Source organism: Phyllobates terribilis, unplaced genomic scaffold, assembly GCF_046119375.1.
Source record: "Phyllobates terribilis strain yellow unplaced genomic scaffold, ASM4611937v1 Scaffold_9__5_contigs__length_417890890, whole genome shotgun sequence".
Classification (NCBI taxonomy): domain Eukaryota; kingdom Metazoa; phylum Chordata; class Amphibia; order Anura; family Dendrobatidae; genus Phyllobates; species Phyllobates terribilis.
The window spans coordinates 257,098,977-257,115,969 of record NW_027362769.1 but is presented as its reverse complement, the minus strand read 5'-3'; the positions used below and the strand labels follow the sequence as shown (position 1 = coordinate 257,115,969).

The 16,993-nt window shown below is 48.4% G+C and overlaps 1 protein-coding gene across 1 annotated transcript in view; it reads right to left on the bottom strand.

Annotated features, from left to right (window-relative positions):
- The window catches only part of LOC141162079 (ectonucleotide pyrophosphatase/phosphodiesterase family member 7-like), a 68,812-nt gene extending 52,030 nt beyond the window's left edge, over nucleotides 1–16,782 (bottom strand). Inside the window, exons 1-2 of the mRNA XM_073647792.1 lie at nucleotides 16,440–16,782; nucleotides 10,231–10,376 (exon numbers count right to left, since the gene is read on the bottom strand). Of these exons, the coding sequence (XP_073503893.1) occupies nucleotides 10,231–10,376; nucleotides 16,440–16,692 (399 nt within the window). The 5' untranslated portion in view covers nucleotides 16,693–16,782. The remainder of the gene's footprint in view (nucleotides 1–10,230; nucleotides 10,377–16,439) is intronic.
- Between the last annotated feature and the right edge of the window lie 211 nt (nucleotides 16,783–16,993).

Here is a 16,993-nt window from a genome sequence, read left to right as displayed (position 1 = left end):
TATAACCCCCAACGGGAGGGGTATGGCCTCAGGGCAGCCGACGTGGATGATGGGGGTAGCAGGAACCACTCAGAGACGGTATGGTAGCGTTCAGGGTCTTTACTGGTAACAACGATAGACCCTCCCGGAGTACTTGCTAGCGAACGGGGCCTGGTCAGTCCTTGAGCAGATGGGATCTCCCCTGGCCAGGCGTAGTTGTAGGCCTCCCAAGCTGACTGTACTCTTCTGGCTACCTTGCTAGAAGCTGATGTAAGTAGCCCACGTCCCTGAGTGTACCGTGTGGTGCTCACCCGTATGGCCGGTGACTCGGGGCCTTCTAATGGCTTCCGCTCCACGATGGCGGTGCTGGTCCCACGCGTGCGACCGGGCCTTCGGGCTTCTGGGCCAGGGGACCTGAAATCCCCTGCCTGACGGATTCTGCTGCTGGGTAGAAGTTAGTCCCCACAGCCTCGGACTCCGGGTCCGGTAAAGAATCCTCTTAGTCAGGGCGAGCTCTTTAGCTGCCAGCCCCTGACTCCTTGTGACTCTGCTGCTTCCTATGCTGCTCTTGTCTCTACTCTTCCTGGACTCACTAACCCTGCCTCAGCCCCGGGTTTATACAGGGGAAGTTCTTCCCCTCCCAAGGCTGGGCAGGAGGTGTGGCATGCACAGGATCCCTGACCAAAGGACCTCCCACCTGCTCTCAGACGTAATATCTCTATCACTGTGACAACCAGACCCCTGGGGTGTCACACTCCCCCCTAGTGAAATTTAGTACTCCGGGACTAAACACTTTTTAGAAAAATATAACAAGGTATATCAAAGAACAATAAAATACAATAAGGAAACACAATAAGATGGTCACGGATGTCCGCAACCGGGTGCAGTCTTTGAAGAAAAGCAAAGGTGTCCATTTCACCAACACAGGGAGACGTAACCAGGTAGGGGTCTGTCCTACCCCGAGTCCTTAACAGTCTCTAGTCCATCCTGGGTTACGCTCCAACTATATACAAAGGATTCCCGGTAAATCCACCGAAGACTCCTAAAAACAACTAGAAACACAAAATTACACACAAGCAACAATAAACAGGTAAACATTGTAAAACAACTTAAATATTTAGATCCTCCAACGTGCGGGTAACTGGCCTCTAGTGGCCCTAGTGGACCTACGGAGCTGACTGTCTGGCCCTGAACTACAGGGTGTAGGAGCTGTCAAGGGTAAACTGGGCAGCTGTCTACCGGCTCTTTGTCTCACTAGGGGTACGGCAGGCTCACTATAAGCAGAGGGTGGATTCTCCTGTTCCGCTTGGGTGGAGTCTTCTGCCTCCTGGACCGGCTGCTCTTCCAGCTCTACCCGTTGCTCCGTAGGTTCTTGGGATGATGGTTGGAGGAAGGTGAGTACGGGTACCACAACTGCACCATTGACTTGAGTCCAAGACCGAGGGAAGTCCCCGAGCACGGTACTAACCATATCTTCCCTTTCTTCCACGGGTCGATGGTCTTCCTGTTCCTCCTCAGGGTTCCTCAGTTGTTCGGGGCACTTCTTCAGGTGGTCCCGGGATACAATGGCTGTGGTTTCCCCTCCGTCTTTACTGATGGTACAGACCTTCGGGTTCTCGTGGCTTGAGGGCAGTACGGTGTACGGGTCCTTCTCCCACTGGTCGTCCAACTTGTGGAGCCGTCTCTTCCTCTTCAAGACCTGCTCTCCGGGTACCAGGGGAACAGCGGGAGCATACTGGTTGTAAGTCTTCTCTTGTCTTTCCCTAGCCTGACAGAGACTTCGCTCCACGCTCTCCTGTACTTTCCGGTACTGCTGCTGCCTCTCTGTGTCCCAGTCTGTTTCTGGTGAAGTGTCCTCGGGCGTCAGGACTCCCATTTCCAGGTCAACAGGTAACTTACCAGGTCTTGCCCTCATTAGGTAAGCCGGGGTACAGTTGGTGGAACCTACCGGGATGTGGTTGTATAGGTCCACCAGATCGGGCAACTTCTCAGGCCACAGACTGCGTTCTTCCAGGGGCAACGTTTTTAGAAGATCCATTACCACCTGGTTCATTTTCTCACAAAGTCCATTAGTTTGCGGATGGTAGGGTGTCGTCCTTATCTTCCGGCAGCCATACAGATTGCAGAATTCCTGGAAGACCTCCGCTTCAAAGGCAGGTCCCTGGTCCGTCAGCACTTGGTCCGGGTACCCGTGTGGACGGCAAAAGTGCTGCTGGAAGGCTCTAGCTGCTGTTCGAGCCGTTAAGTCCTTGACGGGGACGACAACCAGAAACCGGGAGTAATGATCCACGATGGTTAACGCGTAGACGTAGCCACTTCTGCTGGGGGTCAGTTTTACATGATCCAAGGCTACCAGTTCCAACGGTTGCCGGGTGACGATGGACTGCAGGGGAGTCTTCTGGCTGGCCCGGTCCTTCCTTCTCAGATTGCACGGGCCACAGTCTCTGCACCACTTCTCGATGGTTCCCCTCATGCCTACCCAGTGGAACCGCTCGCGCAGCAGGAACTCCAGCTTTTTCCACCCGAAGTGTCCAGCTCCGTCGTGGTATGCCTCCATCACCATGGCTGCGTCTCTTCGTGGCACCACTACTTGCCAGAGTAGTTCATGCGTCCTGGAGTTAACCATTCTGCGGCACAACTTCCCCTTGTAAAGGAACAGTCGACTCTTCTCTGCCCATAGTTGTTTGGCTTCCTCTGGAGTGTCTGATTCCAGGCTAGCCTCCGGGCGAGTCAGCATCTCCTTCACCAGTCGGACGGCAGGGTCGCTGTCTTGCGTTTCCGCCCAGTTGTAGTGAGGTAAGGGGTTCAACGTAGCAGCCTGCTTACTCCTTACCCGGTGGGAATACTGGATAGTCCCATGACGGTGGAACGCAGGGAGTTCAACTTCTTCCAGTCCCTCCGGATCTTCTCCTCCGTCCGGCAGGTTGGGCATCCTGGACAGGGCGTCCGCGTTGGTATTGGAGCGCCCTGCCCGGTATTTAATTGTGAACTCGTAGTTGGACAGACGGGCCATCCACCTCTGCTCCAGGGCACCGAGTCTTGCCGTGTCCAGGTGTGTCAGCGGGTTGTTATCCGTGTATACGGTGAACCGGGAAGAAGCGAGGTAATGCTTAAAGCGCTCGGTGACTGCCCATACCACGGCCAGGAACTCTAGCTTAAATGAGCTATAATTCTCGGGATTCCTTTCGGTGGGTCGCAGTTTTCGGCTGGCATAGGCGATTACTCGCTCTTTCCCCTGCTGAATCTGGGACAGTACGGCTCCTAGCCCGACGTTACTGGCGTCGGTGTAGAGGATGAAGGGCTGGCTATAGTCCGGATACGCCAAGATTTCATCCCCCGTGAGGGCCATCTTCAGCTGGCGGAAGGACTCTTCCTCTAGCTCTTCCCATTTGAAGGGCGGCTTCTGGTTCTTGGCCTTCCGGGACTGGCCTATCAGGAGGTCCTGCATAGGCGCCGCCTTTTTGGTGAAACCGGGAATAAACCTTCGGTAGTAGCCTACCAACCCTAGGAACTGCCGCACTTCTTTTACGCTGGAAGGGCTTGGCCATCCTTTGATTGCGGTGATCTTATCAGGGTCGGGAGCCACTCCGTCAGCGCTCACCACGTGTCCCAGGTATTGCACCTTTGGTTTCAGGAGGTGACACTTGGAGGGTTTCACCTTTAGGCCGTAACTCGCCAGAGCTTCGAACACCTCCGCCAGGTGTTTCAGGTGGTCCTCATACGTTTTGGAGTATACGATGACATCGTCCAGGTACAACAGGACCGTCTCGAAGTTTCTGTGGCCCAGACAGCACTCCATTAATCGTTGGAAGGTTCCTGGGGCGTTGCAGAGTCCGAACGGCATGCAGGTGAACTCGCTAAGTCCCATCGGGGTGGTGAATGCGGTCTTCTCCCGGTCCGCCTCTGCTACAGGAACCTGCCAGTACCCGCTAGTGAGATCCAAGGTAGAGAAGAAGTTAGCAGATCTTAAAGCAGCCAATGACTCCTCTATCCTTGGTAAGGGGTACGCATCCTTGTGTGTGATACGGTTGATTTTCCGGTAATCTACACACATCCTCATGGTGTTGTCTTTCTTTTTGACTAAAACTAGTGGGGCTGCCCAGGGGCTACAGCTATCCCGGATTACCCCAGCCTCCTTCATGTCTCTAAGCATCCCCTTGGCGTGTTGGTAATGTGCAGGGGGTACGGGTCGATACCTCTCTTTTATGGGAGGATGATCTCCCGTGGGGATGCGGTGTTCTACCCCCTTGACTCGCCCGAAGTCTAACGGGTGTTTACTAAACACTCTCTCATACTCTTGAACCACCCGATAGACTCCTTGTTTCTGGTGTGAGGGAGTGGAGTCAGTACCCAGATGTAGTTGCTGACACCAGTCCTCCATGTCTTTCTTAGAGCCGTTACCTTCCTCCGGGTGAGATGGAGGCAAGGGTTCCACAGATTGTATAGAATTTTGATTAGTGGTATATAATTTGGCTAGCGTGGCATACCGGGGCAGGTACACTTCCCTCTCCCCGATATTTATTATGCGAACGGGCACCCTCCCATGGCGTACATTGACCACCCCCCGTGCTGTCAAAATGGTGGGCCTACTGTCTGAGTAAACTGGTTCTACCATTGCCTGGTAATCTCTACCTCTCAGACCAATAGCTGCCCGGCACCAAATCATCATTTCACTTTTTGGGGGCATGGCAATAGGAAAAGGGTCACACATTCTTACGCTACCAATCTCACCGCCGGAGAGTTCCACTTGTTGCCGTTGCATCAGTGCCCGGATCTCTTTCTGGAGCACCCGCTGCTCGCCGGAGCTGGCATTCTTGGCAACCTGCTGTAAAAGGAAAATCACCTCTGCAAGACAATTTTCAATTACATTAGTTCCTAGAGTTATTTTTGGGTGACTCTCATGTTTGTCAATATCTACAATGATCAGTCCCTGTGCGGCCAGTTCGACTCTACCAATTTTGATGGTCACCTCTTTAAATCCGATCTGTGGCACGGGCTGACCATTGCTGGCGATGATACTCAAGTCGTCGTCAGGGTAGCGGGTAATATCCGAGTCATTCCAGTACTGCTTGAAGAGCACGTACGGGATGGTGGTGACCTGTGACCCGGTGTCCAGTAGGGCACTCATGGGAATGCCATCCAGTACCACAGGCAAGACTGGACGTCCTCCCACATATCTGTCGCGCCAGTTCGATGGGCCTGGTGATCTTTTTCCTGGGGGTTGGCCCTCTACCCCAGGTTGTGTCCGTTTAAAGAACAGTACCTTTCCATATGTCCGGGTTGATTGCAGCGGCGGCAGATGGGTCGTCCGTCCTCGCTGTATCGGTCACTGGGTCTTCCTCTGGCCGGTGGGGTCCTCCTTGGTCGACGCCACGGGATGTCCTCCGGTCCGGATGCCAGCTGGATCTTCCCTGGAGTGGAAACCTGTAAAGACTGCACAGTTCGGGTTAGCGCAGCAACGCTTTTAGCTAGCTCTTGGACCTGATGGTGTAGGTCTGGAGCCGGGTCATTGTCCAAAGCCTGCGCATCAGCTCCCACAGGCCCTGCTGACAAGGGCGCCGCCTCCTGGTAGTAAGTGGTAGTGGGGCGTCTGTGGGTCACAACGCCACCTGGTGCCGGTTCTCGGAGCACCCGGATGGCTCTGTCCTTGAACTGTGCAAATTCTAGATGAGGGTCCTGTAAGGCCATTGCCCGCAACTGGGTGCGGTGGGCATTGCAATATAAACCCTCTATAAATTGTTCGGTCAACAGCCTGTCCTCGTTTCCCACTCCATTAGGGTCGGTCTGCTTAATGGCCCTCAGGGCCTCTTGTAGGTTGAGTGCATAGTCCCTTATACTCTCATGCGCTCGCTGCTTGCACCCGTAGAATCTAAGTTTAATCTCGGCTGAGGTGCGGGTATCAAAGGTGTCCTTCAGCCGGGTTAGTATCCCTGCGACAGTCTTCCTCCCAGGTGGCCAGGATTTTACTTCCCTTTTGGCTGCCCCAGTTAGTTGGGCCACCAGGATGCTCACTTTTTGCTCTTCTGTGAGGGGGTACACCTGGAAGAGGCTATCCAGCTTTTCTCTAAAGTCATGCAGGGTATGTGACTCCCCTGAGTACTGGGGTAGCCAAGCTGCTCCCGGGATATAGGGCATGGTGAAGGGCATAACTGCAACAGCGGTAGCGCTGGCGGGGGTTGAGGCAGTGGAGCTCTCCTCCGTATCCGACATCTTCCTCCCCCCTAGTGGACCGTGGCCTACCTTGCGATGATCCTGTTCCGTAGGCCGCGGCTCCGCAGTGGATCGTCAGGGTTGAGGACCTTCCGTCGCGCTCCTGTGACGTCGGCGTCTGCTGGGCTCCTTCCAGGACCTTACGCAACGTCCGGACGTGAGGCGGGGCTTCAGTTCTCGCGCGCTTTCGGAGTCCACGCCCCTCTTCTTCCCGCGCGGCGTCCTCAAGATGGCGTCCAATGGCGGGAAAACTCCACGGATGGCGGGAAGAAGGCTGAAGATGGCGCCGGATGGCGGGAAACTTCACCGATGGCGGGAAGAAGGCTGAAGATGGCGCCGGATGGCGGGAATCTTCACCGATGGCGGGAATCTTCACCACTGGTAAGTTTGAACAGTCTTTGCTTTTCAGGCACGCAGTACCCGGTGGTTGCGGGCACGTGATCCTGCCGACTACGCCAAAGTTGACGCGCCCCTGGGCCTGTGTCGCGCTGCGTTGCGCACGCGGGAGCTTACCCGGAGCCGGATCTGTTTAGGGTTGTAGTCTCGTGGCGGTGACCCGGTCCGTGCCCAGGGAGTCAAACTGGACGGCAGTCTGTTAGCGGTAGAAAATGGTTGATGACTACGCCACCCGTTGAATGCAGCCAGGGGGCTGCTGCTGCAGGGCAGACCGCTGAGGCCGGTGGAAGGATGGTGCAGCGTGATAGTATAACCCCCAACGGGAGGGGTATGGCCTCAGGGCAGCCGACGTGGATGATGGGGGTAGCAGGAACCACTCAGAGACGGTATGGTAGCGTTCAGGGTCTTTACTGGTAACAACGATAGACCCTCCCGGAGTACTTGCTAGCGAACGGGGCCTGGTCAGTCCTTGAGCAGATGGGATCTCCCCTGGCCAGGCGTAGTTGTAGGCCTCCCAAGCTGACTGTACTCTTCTGGCTACCTTGCTAGAAGCTGATGTAAGTAGCCCACGTCCCTGAGTGTACCGTGTGGTGCTCACCCGTATGGCCGGTGACTCGGGGCCTTCTAATGGCTTCCGCTCCACGATGGCGGTGCTGGTCCCACGCGTGCGACCGGGCCTTCGGGCTTCTGGGCCAGGGGACCTGAAATCCCCTGCCTGACGGATTCTGCTGCTGGGTAGAAGTTAGTCCCCACAGCCTCGGACTCCGGGTCCGGTAAAGAATCCTCTTAGTCAGGGCGAGCTCTTTAGCTGCCAGCCCCTGACTCCTTGTGACTCTGCTGCTTCCTATGCTGCTCTTGTCTCTACTCTTCCTGGACTCACTAACCCTGCCTCAGCCCCGGGTTTATACAGGGGAAGTTCTTCCCCTCCCAAGGCTGGGCAGGAGGTGTGGCATGCACAGGATCCCTGACCAAAGGACCTCCCACCTGCTCTCAGACGTAATATCTCTATCACTGTGACAACCAGACCCCTGGGGTGTCACATATATATATATGTATTTTTGCACACTTTTATTCCAGGGTGCAGTCTGGTCCATCAGTGCGGGCATTGTAAACTAGGGTTCCCAGGGGGTGCAATAGTATGGGCGTAACTAATAGGCTGTAAGCCGGATACTGTGCACTACCCTAGTGTGAACAGCACCCTATGCAAGCCTTTTTTTTGTGCAATTCTAATACTAAGCAGTCACCCCCTCCATGAAATGGTAGGTTGTGGGTGATTGTCTCATCAGTATTTTGCACCTGTGTAGCCGCCATCTTTATGTGGGTCTGCTGCATCCTGGTAGTCCATTTGTCTTTGAAAAACTGGGAAATATCCTCCATTGTTCACCAGACAATAATGGAATTGATTAGCCCGGAATTACCTGCTTTGTTCTATGCTGCAAAGGACATTTTTTTTAATTGTATTATTGTAAAGTGAATAGATATTATGCGTCATTTGATTAGGTTGTGCAGCCACATTGGGATTTTAGAAAAAGCTGGTGTAAAAATATTCAATTTTGTTTTTTTTTTGTGTTAGGTCTACTTCATACTCAAGTTTTACTTAGTAGAAAAATGTAATGATTTGCTTTGTATTGTTTACCCATTATGCAGTAAAGTTTAAAGGCAACCTATCACCTGCTTCATGCTGCTTAAACCATGGGCAGCATTAATCAGAACCTGGATGCACGATTGCACACTGGTATTATTTTCATTCGGTACTCTTCCTTGTACCAGAGAGAATAGAGTTTGAAGTATCGACCGGGGACCTTAGCCAGTCACGAGACTAGTCCAGCATCGGCCCTGGTCTGCACTTCCCAACACCACTGTAGGTGATTTACAGGTCTCTGCCATAATGAGAGGCCTTCCATCACCTGGAGCTGCGCTAGGAGCAGGGCTGTGGAGTCAGAGTCGTGGAGTCGGAATCGGAGTCGGTATAAAATGGACCGACTCCAACTCCTAAAATATATAATAAATTGGGTACAGTAATTCAATGCAGTTTGTGGGGAATATTTTTTTCATAAGAATTTGAAAAAGTTATGAAATGTCCTATAAATGTCTGTCCTATTCCTGATCTAAGGGTCTAGACTTTTAGCTGAGATGAATCTGTGCTACAGTAAATTTATCACTTAAACATGAGCCATGTATGAGGGCGTCGTGGAGTCGGTGTCATGGAAATTGAGGAGTCGGAGTTGGAGTCAGAGTCAGAGATTTGGCTTACCAACTCCACAGCCCTGGCTGGAAGTATGCAAGATACAAGGTAGGCCTATATAATTTTGTTGCTCTATGGCCATTTTATTTAGGGCTCGTTCAGACATATGTGTGCTGTCCATTCGCGCCACTGGCCACATGAGGAGAACACGGACCAATTATAGACAATGTACCAGTACACGTGGTCGATTTTTCACACGGACTCATGGTCTATTCAGAAGAAATTGCATCATGCACTATTCTGGTCCGATTTTATACTACCAGACTAGATCTTGCAAATACCGTAGCCGGACGAGCACACGGAGCCAGTCACGCCTGCAAAAATTCCAACTCAGCCACAACATGTGAATGCAGCCACAGTGAACTACAGGTAAAACCAACATAAGCAATCAATTGAGAGGGCAGTGTTTACATTAGGTCACGCAACATTGTGGGATCTTAATCGTTGGGTGTTGTATAGTGATTGGTGGGTCCACTCTTTATGTTTTGTTGCTAAAATTATGATGAAAAATACTAATACATTCAGCATAAATAAGGTACGTGTGATTGAAGGGACATTGGGTGCTGCAGTACAAGCTCCAAGCAAACTGCTTTGTCATGTACATGGCACCTTATTTAATTTCTGAGCATATGAAGTGAGTCTGTGACCCCCAAAATGTGATTTGGACTACTGATACAATCCTATAGGGGACTCAACCCATACTGATACTAATTCCTGCCATATATGAAATACTTCTTTAGTTGGACAGAAAAATGTTTTTGACTCATATATAAATAAAGGGCTCCTTGGTGCACCCTTTCTGGGCCATAGACTTAGTGCACAGTGCAACCCCATCAATCAACACACCCAGAGCAAGCACTACCACAATTGGATCTCTGTCCCTGCACGTCCGAACTGACACGACAGTAAGTGAGTAGATATACACTGTGTCATTGTGGCTACATTCTCATCCCTCTTCTGTCTGCAACTCTTGCTTGCTGCAGACAGGAGAACACAGTAGTGAGTGGCTATGTGATCCTGTCTGCAGCAATTGGGCGCTGTAGACAGGAGCGGGGGATAAGAGTGTGGCCATACTGATACTTAGTGTATGCGTTCAGTTCCAGCATTGTCAGTGCAGCCCTGCAGGGCGAATGTTGTTAATCAAGCTAAGGGAAGGCAGGCAGCATGTCGGTTAAGGGGGCGGAATTGTTCACTGGACCCTTGGCCATACCAAGTGTGGACCGAGGAGTCCTCAATTTAAATATAAAATAACATTTTTCTGTTCAGTTTAAGAAGTAAAATCTACACTAGAAGTATGAATATTACGTTCTCTACATACTTGAATAATTGAAATGCGATTTAGGGGTGACAGACTCCCTTTAACAACTAGCATATACAGTATTTACAGTGCTGTATGTCACCTGATTCTGTGCCGTGATCCATAGTGGAAGGACTCCATTGTCCCACCATTCGGACATATTTTGGGTTTTTTTGTAAGTAAACTTTTCAAGGGTTTCAGGATTAAACATCATATTGTGGATAACACCATGATCTTCAATCCAGCGGCCTGAAAGAGTCATAAAATCCAGGTTAGATGATGATACAGAAGGAAACTTTCGGAAACAGTAAAAAAAAAATAGGCAAAACAAGTAGGTGGTTGAACAGTTTTACATAGAATATAATTAAATAGTATTATATTTTTAAAGCTTGGAAATTGCATTGGGATATAATTTACTGTAATGGAAATGTGTAATTTGCTTTGGGGGAATTACCAATTATGAATTTCACGAATAACAAATTCAACAAAAGAAATTATCTGCAGTGTGATCAGCAGATTTAATGTGGAGAAAGCTGAATACATCTGCCCGAGGTTATTTGGTAGCAGCAGGAAACTGAATGAAAAGCTATGAGACAGAGATGGGGATGGTGTTTAGTAGGAAATATGGTCTGATTGGTTTTGTTTATGAAAGCATTTTTTCATGCAGCTCATTTTAAAGGGGTGTTCCATGGAATATTTATTTTAAATTCTTCAAAATGCTTTAACATTATAAAAGAAATTATACGCACCTCATTTTCCATAGGTTCTGTTTGGGGGCACTTCTGATCCTCGCTGCTCTTTGTTTCCTGGTCCCATACTAAACACATAGGAAATAGGTAAAAATGCCCACTAAGCCAAATCCATGACTAAGATGAATCAATGCTACCAAGGATTGGCTCAGCCACTCTTTGCAGCCATTTGAAGTTTGTCAAAGGTGGTACCAGGAACCAGAGACTAGTAGGTACCAGAAGAGTGCCAGAATGGGAGCTGTGGTTAATTGAGGGGGATATGCATAATTTCTTTTAATGTGTTAAAATAGTTTAAAAAAGTTTCCTAAAATATGTCTTTAAAATTCACCTCACTTTGCATGTTTAGCTAACATATTCTGCTAAGATGGGACTTAAAGCACCTATGCCACAATGTATACTGCCCAAATATGTCCACTTCCCCACTCTCTTGAAATGTCTAGAAGTGTCCTGCAGAAGAAAAGCAGACCTCCTAGACTCCCACAGAAGCAAGAAAATTTCCCAAATTGCCACAGAAGTCTTCCAGGTGCTGCTGTTGATGCTGTTTCGATGCATTGTCATTAGACAGATGTGCATCAAGGGAACAAAATAGAGACTGGAGAGTAACCAAAGCATATAGGGCATAGTAAAGATGAGGCGGGGCGGGTTTATGGAAAAAATGTTCGGCAACTCACTCTGAGCATTAAATCGATGAGTATGATTCAGTGACCATTTGGTACACTGTTTGCACATGATTTTTTTCTGATTTGTGACTTAGTCAGGTGTATTTCAGGTTGGCCTGGCCTCTCTGAGAGTTTCCATAGGGCCAGGTGACTGGTGGGTCCCTTCTAGCAACTCCAAACAACATATCCAATGGGGCCAGGTGACTTCTTCGTCCTCTCCTGGTCTCCCCAAAATGTATCCATGGTTTCTCTGATGGTTAATGAAGCAGATCCAAATCTTTCCAATCAAGGCTGGTACCCTTAGGTTAGAATCATGTAGAATTCAAATCTGTGTTTCTTTGGATGCCATGCAATCCATCTACTTTCCTGAAGGATGTCTCTCATACTCCTTGTGAAGTCTTTCTGATCCTCTTTGATTCTGTTTTCCAAATCTGACTGCTACAAAAACACATGTCCCTTCTGCTTCTCTGGGCTCAGCCCCCTGAATGGCAGAACTGCTCTCACCTTCCCTCTCCAAAGCTAAGTGTGCATTAGTGGAGGTATCTTTCTCAGGTCGACCAAATCACCTGGGTCCACATGTGAGACTCCCTGTGGTGAAGGCTCCGCCGAATCTTCTTTCAACACTTACACAATGGGTCTAGATGATTTTTGAAAAATGGTTAGAGGCTCCTGAGATACTAATGAGATTAGTGGAATGCTGGACACTTTACAAGTTAAATTCATGTACATAAACTGACGAGCAAGCAGAACATTAATAAAACAAAGCCAGCAATCTCTAATAAAACACAATAAGGTATTTCTCTTGGATTAACAAATCTAATCGTCTGGCTAATTAAGATTTTACGCTGTATCGTCACAGCTAGAATGAAATATTAAGGTCTATTACTGCTCACTATTGTTCTTCCAGCTTTTACATATGTGGCTGTGGAACCACTGTGCCACAGTTTGGAGAGAGCCTGGAGGCGCTTAAATAAGTGACCACCTGGTTCTTTACTAGAGCCCCTGATAGTGTAGTTAGGTTAGACTTGAACCCAGGTGAATACCAGATGTTACTCCAGGACAGACCCCGGAGCCGCGGCAGCTGACCCCCCAAAGGGGCAGGGAAGCAGGACCGGCTAGGAACTGGTTAACAGGAGGATGTGGGGCTGGTAGACAGAACAGATACTGGATCGGATAAGATAGGTTCAGGAACACAGGACGGACTTGGATACAGGATCACAGGTTCAGATTGGTGAGGGTAGCAGTATAGGTGCGGACAAGACGGATCAGGTTTTGAACTTGGTAGAGGTAGGACGGCCTCAGGAACAGATTACAGCAGGGCAGACAGGATCAAGTTCAGACAGGGCAGGCAGGACGGACAGGATAAGATTCAGGGAGCACAGGTAGAGGGACCTTACAACTAGGTAGCAGGAAACACACGGAATGCTAAAGTTGCTAAGGCACCTCCCAATAGGGGAATGTGCCTTAAATATCAGATGTCTCCCAGCTATTGGCTGGGGATGTTTTCAGAAGCGTCCATGCTGCGCTCCCTAAGCACACTCCCAGGAAGCTGCATACAAGTTCTGGGAGGAGACAGATGCCGAGTGAGTGCGGGTGGGCAAATTAACACGCCGGCATCCCTGTTGGGAGGAGGAAGGGGACTCATTCAGGGGTGACAGCGCTGTTCTAACAGTACCTCCCTCATGCTCCCTTTTCTTCAAGCCCACTAGGAATTTCTGTAGAAGTGGAGCATCAATATTTTCATTGGGCTCCCAAGACTTTTATTCAGGACCAAATCCCCTCCAGTCAACTAAAAAATGTTTTTCCTCTCACCTTCTTTAGGGCTAAGATATTCTTCATCTCAAAGACCTCCTTGGAGCTGATGGGAGCAGGCATAGCACCAGGATCCTTGAAGAAGGGACTCAAGATAACCGCTTCAAGAGGGACATGTGGAAGGAATTGGGTGCTCACAAAGAGGCTGGTGGCTTCAACTTATATTATATGGCATTAATTTGATAACTTCAAAGGGACCGATGAAGCGAGGACTCAACTTGTAGGATGGAATCTTGAGACGTACTGTATGTACTTAGAAAATAGCCACACCTTACCCCCTGGATGATAACAAGGTGGATCTGAGCGTCTCTTGTCCACATGCCTCTTCATACACTCAGACAATTTCTCTAAAGTGGCCTTGTTTTCCTTCCATACCGTTGAGAAATCCTTTGTGAAAGCATCGGCTGCTGGTACGCCAGAAGCGACCAACACTGAAAGAGGGATTCCTGGCTGTTGCCCAAAGACAAAGAATGGAGAACTTGCAGAAGACTCACTTACGTGGTTGTTATAGGAGAACTCTGCCCATGGTAAGAGCTTGACCCAATCGTCATTATTGTTTTTGTGAAGTGCCGCAGGAAGTTGGCCAAAATCTGGTTGATTCTCTCTACCTGTCCGTTGGATTGAGGGTGGTATGCAGACGAGAAGTCTAGTACTACATCCAGAAGCTTGCACAAAGTTTGCCACAATCTGGATGTGAATTGGACACCTCGGTCAGACATGATGTGATGAGGGAACCCGTGAAGATGGAAGATGTGCTGGATGAATTTCTCCGCCAGCTCTAGAGCGGATGGAAGTGTAGCGCCCCGAGGGTTCGGTCGCTACAGAGGTATTGCATCTCACCCAGAGGTGTGATATCTCACTCCCAGGTAAGGATGGAGTGTGGCTCAGGTCCCTAACACCCGCATGCACTAAACCACATTTCTGGGGAACAGGGCGACAATGTTCCCAAGGTTGAGCACAACTGCCCCTGTCCCTGGCTGGAGTGGGGGGAGGGAACACCTAGAAAGGGGGAACCCGGTAGTGTGTGGGTGGGGAGAGTAGATTCTGGGTGCCCTGAAAAGTAGGAGTATATAAGGTGGGCACCATCTGGGGGAAGAGAGAAGAGAGGAGAAGGCTGGGAGCAGGGGCTCTACACGGGCTCTGCTCCGCAGGCAGGCCAAGTCCCAAGGCCTGGGCCTGGAGGAGGAGAAAGGAGAGGAGAGGAACAGAGGAGGCTCCAGGAGTGGAGTGAAGGGACCCCAGGGGTACGGACCGGCAAGTCACCACCGTACGCCCGCCACTACCAGAGTAGGGGGGTCAGGCCAAGAAAGGGAACCAGATCCCCCATCTAGTGGAGGAGAGCAACTACCCTCAGCTAGTAACCGGAGGCCGTGGCATTGCTCATGTTGCGGCCCCTCACTACACCCGTTAGGAAGGCACCATATAGGATCCAGGGAAACGGAACATACGTTTGCCCGCCAAGGTCCGAGGCAGCTGGACAGAAACGTGGTCAAGAGTGCCCATCTCATGCTGCACATAACACATCTGCATCTCTGGCTGCTGTGGGCATAAAAGGGGACAAACTTATGGTGTGGCCCCCGTGCTCCCCTGACCTCAACCCCATTGAGAACCTCTGGAGCATCATCAAAAGGAGTGTCTATGATGGAGGGAGGCAGTTCACATCTAAGCAACAACTCTGGGAGGGTATTCTGTCCTCATGCAAAACAATTGAAACAGAAACCATCCAAAACCTGACAAATTCAATGAATGAGAGAGTTCAGAAGCTCCTTTCGAACAAGGGGTCCTATGTGCAAATGTTACATCACCTAGAATAAAGTTTTGAGTTGAAAACTGTTTGATTTCAGTTTGTAATAACCTGCTAATGCTTATAATTTCAAAAATGACCATTTTTTTGTTCTTTATTAAAATGAAAAGGTTGAAAACTCTGCTGTGCATAATAATTTGGAACATGCATTTTGAGTGCAGTTTGAGTGTTTTATTTTTTAAAAAATATACTGTTATCATAGGCAGTTTGTACAAAAACCTTTCAATTGTACTCTAATAGTTATTTGACTGGAAAATTACAATGACTGCAATTCATATAGGTAATTTGGGAAAATCTGAGAAAATATTATTTGCATAATAATTTGGAACACAGTGTATGTGCTCCATTCAAGACAGAGCTCTGTAGAGCCCAGTTCTTGATTCCAGTGTCCTGTGCTTGAGAGCGCCAAGAATCCTATGAATAGGGAAAAACTTACTATCTTGGGAGTAACACTTTATATTAATTTAAAGGTAAATTCAAATTTGGTTTTGCTGTTTTCTGCATCTTAGGCCGGAGTCAGAAGAGGGTATTAAGAATCGTCCGATTTTCATCCAGAAGAAAACCAAAAGATTTCCATCCATATTGCCATCCATATTCACTCCGCATGCCTTCCGTGTGCCATCTTTATGTCCTATTTTTTTAAAATCCATATGGCATCCATTTTTTTACATATCAGTAGTTAGAAACAGTTTACAAGACCAAATACGAAAGAGGCTAGTTCATGCTGTGATTTCTTTTGCATGGACACTCAGTTTGTGGGAAAAACTGCCATCTGAACAGCCCTATTGAATAACATTGGTCAGTGTGCTGCCAGTGTGCTATGTCAATGTAACATGGACAGCCACAGTACATACCTTTTAGGTTAGGGTTAATATGGCTGAATAATGGTAAATTGAGCACACCTTTATACATTGTTACATCTTACATTAGAGTTGGCTATGTTATATACTGCTCTCACTGGTAAAAGTCATCTCTGAACTCTTCTCTTTCAGTACCTACATTATACGATTTCCTGTGAATCATGAAGGCGATCATCAGTTACTAATGGTCTGCAAGCCGTATCCAGGCCATTTAATAAAATATTTTCACACTTATCTAGTGAAATGATGAAATCTGCAAGATCTGGCTCTTCACAGATGTTAATCTCTTGTTATTAACATTAACCATTTTCATTGACATATGTAAAGGCCTATGGATTGTACAGTTTAATGTATTATATTACTACTTGGTAAACATTTTGTGAAGCTCAAGAAAAATTGATATCTTTCTATTAAATTTTCAGACTTACCTGTAATGGTGGTGAAGTGAGAGGGGGATGTCATTGTTACAAATGGTGGGCTGACGTATTTTGCCTTTACTCCAATTTCTGCCAAGTAGTCCAAGAGTGGAGTATCAACGTCTTGATCATAATTCCATCGAAATCCATCAAATGAAATCACCAGCAGTTTGTTATTCTTTGCTTTTCCATTCCTCAGAATTGGCTTGCAAAAAATGAGAGTGAAAAAAACAAAAAATAATATTACAGTCTTATGGGTTTGCATGGTGATGTATTGACGGTAAGCTGATGCTGGGATCTGCAGACTGTCACTGAGGAATCTGTATGCCCATTTCTTATCAATCACTTATCAGGACAAAGCTCACATAACTCAGAATTATGGAAAGGTGTTATTTTCTTGTATTGCTTATCTACATGATAACTACATACACTGTACACTGTAATGCACCAGTAAAAATCCATTTGTATCAACAATGGTTACAGCTAATTAAATTTGCCAAAAGTAGTACTAATAACCATGTTTGTCTACCAGACTCAAGAAATTATATAATTAGTTAAACGGTTGT